General features: G+C 39.6%; 1 protein-coding gene across 1 annotated transcript in view; it reads left to right on the top strand.

Moving 5' to 3' along the window:
• The window catches only part of LOC146646793 (interleukin-31 receptor subunit alpha), a 20,873-nt gene extending 10,476 nt beyond the window's left edge, over positions 1–10,397 (top strand). Inside the window, exons 9-15 of the mRNA XM_085391602.1 lie at positions 1,702–1,890; positions 2,029–2,133; positions 3,481–3,627; positions 5,386–5,517; positions 5,615–5,711; positions 5,831–5,912; positions 6,477–10,397. Coding sequence (XP_085247728.1) covers positions 1,702–1,890; positions 2,029–2,133; positions 3,481–3,627; positions 5,386–5,517; positions 5,615–5,711; positions 5,831–5,912; positions 6,477–7,151 — 1,427 coding nt within the window. The 3' untranslated portion in view covers positions 7,152–10,397. The remainder of the gene's footprint in view (positions 1–1,701; positions 1,891–2,028; positions 2,134–3,480; positions 3,628–5,385; positions 5,518–5,614; positions 5,712–5,830; positions 5,913–6,476) is intronic.
• The last annotated feature ends 124 nt before the right edge of the window (positions 10,398–10,521 follow it).

Raw genomic sequence — 10,521 nt, forward strand, 5'->3', positions numbered from 1 at the left:
GACTTTCTGCATTATTATCATTATCTGATAATCACTGAAGTTGCACACAGTGGACCAAATGCACTTCTAATACATTGCCTTTGAGGATTATACTAAAAGTAACTTGTTAATTATTGGTCTCTGACAAATTTTCCAATTAAACGTGACATGTTTATTGACATGCCATGGAAATGTCATGGATCCTACATGTTTCTAATAATGCGGTTCCTACTTATAATGACGACATTTGGCAGTTGGCTCCCACAAAAGGTTTTTGCAGAGTAGTTAAAAGATCTCTGTCCATATTTTTATCTGTAACACAAAGATGCCCGAGTTAGGAATGCCACCCCACCCATTATTTCTCTTTTCCCTATTCTTTCCAAGTTGTAGACCAGAGTATTCATGTTTCACTCAAAAGAGGCAACCACATAATTCAGTCTAATGAAATTTTTATTTATATAGAGCAAATTCACAATGACAGTTGCCTCAAGGTGCATTGTATTGCAGGGTAAAGATCACCTGCTGCGACCGGTTAGGTGAGAGGAAAGAGAAGAGAGCAGAGGGGAGGACAAAAGACACATTCTGGAAGAGAGCAACAGAGTTTAACAATCGCCAACAATTCATGCAATTGTTGTGCGTAAACACGGAGGGGGGGCTTCAGTGCATCACTGGAGCAGCCTGAGCCTATTGAAGTATAACTAAGGGATTAGGCAGCTGTCAAAGACTTGACAATCTGATTCTCAGTTGCTGAAATTGGACTTGTATAGATGGAATGTCCCCTCTTTAGCCTGAGCCTAGTACTTGAGGCCAAGTGATACCAGCTAGATATAGTTGGGCTCACTTCAACCCACAACTTGGGTTCAGGAACCAGTCTGCTAAAGAGGGGTTGGACTCTGGTGGGTATATATAGTTCAACGACTGCACGTTGGGGTTTTCCTCACTAAACGAGAAGGTTGATTCCCTGCGCCTTTGGGTCAGTCGAGCAGAGTACCTGGCCTTCTTCAGGTCCCTGACTGGAGTGCTGAAATGTGCCACAGCCGGAGACTTACTTGTCCTACTTGGGGACTTCAGAGCCCATATGGACACTGACAGTGTAACCTGGAGGATGTGAGTGGGAGGAACAGCCTGCCTGACCTGAACCTGAATTCAGGAAACAAAAATACTTAATAACGTGACACGCCAGATGTCATGCGGCTGATTCTTACTACAAAATAATAATAATAAAAATAATAACTATTTGTATAGGACTTTTAAAAACACAGAGTTTATATAATATAAACATGACACAATATAAACAGTATAAAGGAAAGACTGAATAGTGTGTTATTATCCATGTTTAAAAGAAACAGTAGACAAAGTTCTTTTGAGGAGCAAAGCATGACAGGGCCCAAAGAAGGTCTTTGAACCTTTCAAAGCCTTTTGGTGCATTTGTCATCCGCATTTGTTAAAAGTTAATTTGTCTGTCATAAAGAGATCTTTCATTGGCGGAAGGGCAGGTATTACACTAAAAGAAATCCTGTGAACAAATTAGACAGCAAACTGTACTAATAATGGTGCAGATACACCATTATTTACCGACACCATTGTTTAATCTGACTTTTGGTAATTTATGACATTATAAGGGACCAATATCAAACAAGAGACGCCAGAAAAAAAATTTAATGCACTAACAATTGTTTTTTAAATCCCGTGGTAGTCATCTTGTTCCTCCTCGCTCCACAGAGTCACCATCCCCATGCCACATTACTGCAACTCCTCTGAACGACAGTAGCTTGGAGGTTCGGTGGGTGGCTCTAACTGATGCATCTGTGAGCAGCTATGTGGTGGAGTGGTTTGCGGTGAGAGAGAAAAATAGCAGCACGCTATACTGGGAAGAGCTGAATCGCTACCAGACATCGCTGGTTATCACAGGTAATCCTGTAAAATACAACTCTGCCTGTTTAAAACTGCGGCGCCATCAATCTTAATATCCACTTATCAAGATGATGATTTATGAGGAAGACACAGAGCAGAGAAGTAAAGTGTATTTCACGTTTGATCTCTTTTCAGAGGGATTAAAGCCAATGGAGCGTTATGCTGTTTCTGTGAGAGCCGTGTATGGCGAACGAGGAGCGGGGAAAAACACAACGCTCTACACGTACACACGGCAAGGAAGTATGTAGTCTGTGCAACACTGCAGTTGTTTCATGCTGAGCTTTAAAGTAGCCTTTCAACCTCGATGTGATTGTTATTTGGCTTTTGAGGGTTGTGTATTTTTCTTACTGTGAAAAATACAGTAAGAAAAATAAAATACACAATGCTTCACAATTTCCCCATCGTGCGTGTGACTGCTACTCTCAAGGTCGTCTGTTAAAGATGAACTTTTTCTTTTTTTAAACGAATAATTTCGCAGACACAAGGGCGAATTTCAAGTTGGCTCAAGCTCCACCTCTTAAAAATGTTCTTGCAAATTAGTTCCTAATATTCAAAGTAATCCAACTAACAACTGAAGTAGACTCTTTTACAAAATTGTGCAATTCATGTGGACAATGAATGAATAGTAGAAATATATATAAATAGTTGAATGGCAGCATTGATGCTTAAGATGAGTTGCACTATAATCTCTGTGCATTATGAAAGCCAATGACTTCGTGTTGTATGTCATGAAAACCATCATCACGCCATTGCTGATAAGGATGGTAAGGCTAATTGCAACACAAACAAGTCACTTTTAGCTGCTGTTTTAATTCTTGTTTTTGTTGGCTGAATCTGTGTTGGTGCTGATTAAGTCATGACAGTGATCTAGTGAGCTCAACACAGCATATTTTTCATTAAAAATAAATAAATAAAAATCTCCCAGTCCACCTTTACATATAGATAGGGTGATTAGACCCCAACAAACTAAATGTGTAGCAACAACAATGTGCAAACAGTTTTTGGATGTAGGCAGATGTGTTATATTTGAATGTAGCTTTGGCTTACAATTTTATGGCATGCACACTTCATTTCACATTTTCCCTTCGTGCAAAATTAGAAAAATAACAATAGCAAAAAGGACAAAAACTCTGTTTTTCTGAAAATAGAGTTTCCATCAGATTCATTAAAATCTGCAAAGCTTGTGACTTTATGGTAATTTGCAACTTTCACTGATTGGCTTCACATTAGATAGGCTAAAACTTGATTTCATTATAATAAAAAGGCAGACATTAGAAAAGTGCATGTTCTGCAGAGCCAGTCAAAATGAGGGACATTGTCTCAAGATGCTGAACAGGGGTAAATGGACTGGTTCTTATACTCTATCTGAACACTCAAAGAGCTTTAAAAGAATAGAAATGCTGCGCACTGTCACGGAAGGAGGTCACCTACTCGTGGGCAAGATGATATCATCTCAGTTTCCTGGTGCAAACAATTTAATCAGATTGGATGGTGTTGGGAAATAAGGGTATAGCCTTTTTCTTACAACATGTGGTTTAGTTATCATCGCCATCATCGCACTGCCTGCTTTCGTTTCTGTCCGCACAGCACCCTCAGCTGGTATTGACGTAAAAGTGCAGCAGATCTCAGGCGGCATGGTGGAGCTCACCTGGAGTCCTGTACCTGTGGAGCTTCTTCGTGGTTTCCTCCGTAACTACACTCTGTACTACAGAACCAGAGACCAGCCCGCAAGGAGTGAGTCCCTGACACACATATGAAGACACACCTTTACTTTATACACAGCCGCACAAAAGTGATCAGCAACAAGATGAAAATGGCCTTACATAGTATCTGATTTTTGTTTCATTTCACTCCAACAAGCTGCAATTGTGTTTCAGTTTAACATCCAGCATCTACTTGGCAAACATAGATTTACTGATAATGGCAGACTTTTTCATGAACTTGGCACATTTTTAGTGACATTTCCAAACTATAATAGTAAAAAATGTTGTGAAATGTAACAGCATATCAACCATCAGGGTGATCATTTTTGCATTACTTTGGTTTGTGCAAATACTAAACCTACTAAACATCGGGATGTTTTTATTGTCACCATTAGCACGTTAACATGCAGACATTTAGTCAAATCACCGCTGTGGCAGACTCCAGCTTCACAGGTGCTTTATATTGTAAAGACCCTATACTTGTTATTTTTAACAACTTCATCCCTGTAGAAATGAGTCAGCAGTTTATGAGTACTTCATTGTACAAAAAAAGAACGTGGTCCTGAGCAATAGTTCTCCATATTTGGCTGCAAATTGGCTGCTTTTTACAAATTTTAAGTTCGGTCCTATGTTTTTTTTATATTAATTTCTTTTTGGTATTGTTTCTCAAGCCATTTAATGCTTTTTTCCCCATTTCGTTATTTGAATGTAAAAAAAAATGCCAAAGAAAACACAGTCATAAAATAATTTCTTTGCACCAACAAGGTGATCTCCTAAGAGGTATTAGCTGAAACTTTTGCATATTCTCAGAAAAAGGAGAGTGGGAGAGAAACCTTTGCATATTCTGGCATGATGTGCAGTGTGTCCTTGGGCATTTGAGGCAGCTGGACAAAGGAAGGACAAAAGAAGATGTGGCAGGCCAAAAAACCAAATGCTATCTACAGGAGATGAGCGGTATTAGTTTTGGTTCAACTGGTCATCAAATCATATTAAGAAGTTCAGGAGAGGTATAACAGTGAGTGTCAACAATCATCTGTAAAACACAGGAGGCTCTGTCACGGGTTGAGGCTGTATTTTAGCCCAATCTCAACGAGATTGATGAAATTACACAGAAACTTAAAGTCAGATTTTGATCTGCCTGGAAAGCATCTGATTAGGTGTCTTCATTTTGTCAATATGAGAAAAAAAAAACCTCACACTGCCAGTGCAATATAAACATTCTTGGATAGAAACCCCCCCCCCTCATAGTGGCTTCCCCAGAGCCCCGACCTCAACATTTACATAGATACTGTATTTCCATGTCTGTTTGCATATGTTTCAATAAATTGGTGCACCTGCTTCCCGTTTTGGTAGCAAAATAAAAAGAAATGAGGGGTAAGACTTTTTCACAGTACTGTAAACTACCATAATCACGAAACAGCCACTCTCGAATTTACACAGCAGAAACACGACTAACAATACTAAACCTTTACTATGCAGCAGTCTGAGCCACTTCATGTCCTCAGACTCATAAAAAACACGCTACGATGCAAAAGGATATGTGAAGCATAGATGAAAAACTACAGATTAAAAACATCATGCATTTTTTTTTAAACACCGCTTTATTAAAAGCAATCCTTTTGGAAGTGCAAGGTTAGACCGACTTGTCTTTGTTTTCCTTTGAGGATGAAGTTAACCGAGAGAAAAGGGGTAAAAGGCTTGATGTTTGTTTTTCCTTCCATTTGTTATGACTTGATGGATTGCCTGCCTTATCACATTTTGCCAATTATAGCTTCTCATGTTTATTTAGGTGTTTTTGTGCCTGGTCACGCTCGCAGCTACACGCTGCAGAATCTGTCACCCGGTAACTACGCCATCGTCATGCTGGCCAATACTGAGGCTGGTGCCGGAGAAACTGGGACCATGGCTAATGTGCACATACGTGAGGACAAACTTAAATGAACCTTAAAAGTAAAAAAAAAAGAAAGCATAAAACACACACACACCTTTATATTTAACAACTTTATGTGTTTTTGAAGGCTCTGAGGACATCTCGGTAGTGATGTATGTGGTCGTTCCACTCGTGCTGACGATATTGGCACTGATACTGATGGCCTGCCTAGTACAGCATGGAATGTAAGATATCCATTTAAATATCTATCTTATACAAACATATAGCTATTGCATGCAAAGCCTTGAGATGAATTTTTACGTTTTTTATTTACTTATTTATTTATATTTTCTGTGATGTTTAGTGTGAAAGAGAAGCTGTGTAAAGATGTCCCTGATCCTTCCAACAGTAGCTTGTCCCACTGGGCCCCTAAAACTACCTTGGAGGTAAATCAGGTTTTTTCAGCCAATCACAATAAAACCAATAATCAATTGATCCTTCTTTCATGTATTGTTTGAGTTGCAAAAGCCTGACATTTGTTCTGTTTGTTCTATGGAGCTTACCGCTATTCAAAAGGGCAGACTTTATTGTACCAATCTGTGGCTGCAAATACTGTAAAGCAAATCACGGGTGTTAAATAATGTTTGATGAGAAAAAAAATATGCTGCCCAATTAGTTGAAAGTGAAAATACCCGTTGTCGATCCATTTTAAGGCTACTGTCAGTGGGAACCAAGCCACATAATGCAAAGTGCCAAGAACTGCAATTCCTCAGATGGCCACTTGAGGCTGTCTCCCAAAGTGGGTCATTGGAGCCAAGCTGATAAACTCTCTGGTCGGTCACTTGTGAATTCAGAATTCAGACAGAGAAAGCAGTCTGTGCTTTTTTGCCATTTTTACAGTTCTTGTTCGTTCTGTTTTAAAATTCTAAAGTACGGTGCTTAGCAGTGGCAGTGCAAAGAGCTTGGAATAGAGATAGCATGTCTGACTTCATTGCTTTTTCCCCCCACAGAGTATGAATCCTCTTGTGCTGCCGGAGAAGCCTGCAGTCAAATACTCTGAAGTCATTGTGCTTGGTGAGCTGGAGAACTCCAGCCTGGATCAGGACCACAGCTATCAGGGTGTCTGTAATCTGCGAACATATTCCAGTCTCCGGTCTCCACTTGACATTAGTAGATCAGGGAAAACATTAACCAGAAGGTCTGCAACTGATCTTTCCCCCTGCTGCTCAGATTACTCCAGTGTCATGTTATCCAGACCGCTCCAGAATACTCCCGGGCCTCTTGTGCACCTCTCCTGTGACCAGTACGACTGGCAGACAGCTAACGTCAATGATGCTAAGTTGCAGCTAGGTGGAGCCAGCGAGCCATCTCAGTCACAGCCCAAGGATGAACAGAAAACCTTGCATCATTTTCTGCAGCACCATCAGATCCCCGCTTCCTTCTCTGACTTAAGCAGTATATCTTCTTCCGCTGTTTTACCTTCTCACACAACAGAAATCAGTTCCCTCAAGCATCCTTTTTCTCAAAGCAGCTTTAACTCATTGATGCAGTCTAACAACATCCGTCATCCCAGTGATTCTTCAGATGATTTCACAACATCATTTTCACAGTTTCTCCCTTCTATCTTTGTGGATTTCTCCTACTGTCCTGTGGAGTGTGATCCTTACATTTCGTCAACGATTTAGTGTCACGAAAGGGAAGTACATAATATTTATTCATCAAAAATGTCATTATTGTGTTTTATTTATATGTAAAGACACATTCATGCATCCACCTTGTGCTTATCCAGTTGCCGGGGCGAGTGTTGGAACCTATTCCGGCTGTGTCATAGGACAAAAAGACAGGGTAAACCCAGTACAGGTCACCAGTCTAACCATTTACACTCATGGCAAGTTTAAAATCACCAATTAACCTAACCCCATACATATCTCTGGGAGTAAGCTGGAGTATCCAGAGAGAACATACAAGCTTCATACAGAAAGGGCCCAGGTAGCCAGTGGACTTTAATCCAAGGAACTTCTTTCTATGAGGCAAAAATGGAAACCACTGCACCACCTTGCTGTCTCCTAGTCATAAAATATGGAAAAAATGTTGTTGTTGTTTTTTAATTTTTGTAGTCAAATGATTTCAAAGTCAGGATGCAGTAACTGTAATTAGTAAGGTCGGCTGACAACAGTCCAGTTAACATTAGCCCCTTTCATGCAACTGGGAATTCTCCAATGATGGGAATGTTCTCAAGCTTTGGCTGGGGAATCTTTCCCATCAAAAAAGATGTGAACAGGAATCAGTTGCCATTGACATTTGACATTTAGGGAAATGCACTTATACGAGTTCTTCCTAAGAAGGAGATGAGAATGTGGATACCACTTTTCTACAGTAAATGTGAAGCTATACTCTGCAGAAGCATAGAAAGTGAAAACAGGGGGTAACAGCTGGCCTGGCTCTGTAAAGAACATCTTTTTTTATTTGACAAGATAAATATGAGCAGTCAAAGGGAGGATGGATTATTTATATATATATATGTAAACACACTCATTTGTGATTGGTTGGTTACTTTTTTGTATATGTTTTGAGGCATTATGAAGTTTTTTTTTCTCATCTTACTAATATACACGCCGCATGTTTTGGCTGTCAGTGCTGAGGAATGTTAACGCAAACTGCTCCCTGTATTTTAATGATGTTTGACTTGGCTGTTATTTTTCTATTTTTAGTGAAGTGATTTATTCTTGTTGCTTATATAGTTGAAATCAGGTATCTGAAAGCTTTATGTGTGTGCCTATGAAGAAGAAAAAAAGCATACACTCACTGGGCGCTCTTTTAGATACACAAGTTCAACTGGTTAGTCTATTTAGCCAGTTCGGTACATTTAGACACATAGATGATAATCTTCTGAAGCTCAAAGTGAGCATTAAAATGGGGAAGAAGGGAGATTCAAATGACTATGGTTATTGGTTTTAGGGTTGGGCTGGTGTGAGTATTTCCAAAACTGCTGATCTATTGAGATTTACAGAGAATGGTCCAGAGAAAAAGAAAAGCAAAGAAAATATCCAGTGAGCAGCAGTTCTCTAGGTAAAAATGCCTTGTTGATGCCAGAAGTCAGAGGATACTGGTCAGACTGCTTTGAGCTGACAGGAAGGCAACAGCAACTCAAATAGCCACTAATTAGAACCAAAAAGCATATATCTGAATGCGCAGATGTTACGCCTTGAAGTATGCATCATACCTCAGCAGAAGACCACATGCCGTGCCAAAATGTTGCCTAATCTGATGAGTTTTGTGAGATTCACATGGTAGCATCAGAATTTGGAGTAAGAAAGATAAAAACATGAATCATTCCTCCATTATATCAACAATTTAGCCTGGTCATGGTGGTCTTATGCTTTTTTTGGCACACTGCGCATTGTTTAATTACCACCTGAATATTGCTACTGACGACATCCATCCTTTTATGACCATCTTCTGGTGGCTGTGTCCAGAAAATAACATGCCGTGTCAGAAAACTGAAATCATCTCAAACTGATTCCTTGAACATAACAATTAGTTCACTGTACTTAAATGCCCTCTGGTCACATTCCAGTACCTCAGGACCTTCTATCACTGTGCCATTGAGAGCATCCTCACTGGATGCATCACCACCTGGTATGGCAACAGCACCGCCTACAACTGCAAAGCTCTCCAGCGAGTAGTGCGGTGCTCTGAACGGATAATTGGAGGTGAGCTTCCCTCCCTCCAAGACATCTACAGGAAGCGCTGCCTGAGGAAAGCGGGGAGGATCATCAAGGACTCCAGTCACCCCAGCCATAAACTGTTCAGACTGCTTCCATCAGGAAGGAGGTTCTGCAGCATCCGGTCCCGTACCAGCAGACTGAGAGACAGCTTCTTCCATCAGGCCATCAGACTGCTGAACACGTCATAGACACCTCAGCTTCACTACTGGAACTTCAACATTATGCACTCCACACTGTATATAAATGCCACTTGTTTTGCACATATTCAACTCTGTATATTTTATATATTTTATTATTATTATTATTATTTTTTTTTTTTTTTTACTATTTAATTTGTAAAAATGTGTATACACACACACACACACACACACGTAGGAAAATATTTAGTATACACATCCAGAAATGCATACACTATTATATATTGTACATATATTTATTAGTTTCAGGTTGGCCATTCTTGTATTTTGCTCGTTTGTGTTGTTGTGTTTGCACATCTCTGTTGCTTGTGGGGCTCGCACACAAGAATTTCACTCGCATGTGCTGTGCCAGTGTGCCTGCACATGTGATGTGACAATAAAAGTGATTTGATTTGATTTGATTTGATTTGAGTAGAGAAGCTTTTGATGTAGTGGAATAAAAGATTAGCATCATTGGATGTGCAACCAACAAATCTGCAGCAGCTGTGTGATGCTCTCACGTCAGTATGGCCCAAAATGTTTCCAGCACTTTGTTGAATCTAAAGACCAAATGAGGCCTAACCCAGCACTAGCAAGGTGTATCTAATAAAGTGCCCAGTGAGTGTATATATATATCTATATCTGTCTATCTAAGTAGGAAGATATAGATTTAGTTATATATATAAAAAGGACTTGAACTAGTTATAAATACTGTGAACAAAGACTAACTAGACTGTCCATTAACAGCATTTCTTTCTGGTTTGTTACAGCTAGTCTAGACTCTTCTGCTACATGTTACCTATTTTCTGTTACACGCCTGCAGTTTGGAAAGTGGGCTCATGTTTTAAAAATGTACATGTCTCAGAGTCAGACCCCTCAAAATGCTGCTGCTGACTTGAGTTTATCGTTACAGTAGAATGAGCCATCTTTGTAACTGTGAATACTTCCGAGCTGAGTTTGTATTTGGTTTACATAATTTGTACGTTGTGAGAATTAAAATATCCACTTCAATGTATGAACCAGAATTTCAAGGGTAAAATATTAAATTTACTGTGTGCTAATTCTGTGTTTCGATTCATCACTCCAACAAAATATATATTATAGGCTATATATATATATATATATTCGTTTTCAGCAAACCACATTATAGT

The sequence above is a fragment of the Rhamphochromis longiceps genome, linkage group LG19 (genome assembly GCF_057381845.1).
Source record: "Rhamphochromis longiceps isolate RC_006_pf linkage group LG19, R_longiceps_female_GT1.1, whole genome shotgun sequence".
In the NCBI taxonomy this organism is placed as follows: domain Eukaryota; kingdom Metazoa; phylum Chordata; class Actinopteri; order Cichliformes; family Cichlidae; genus Rhamphochromis; species Rhamphochromis longiceps.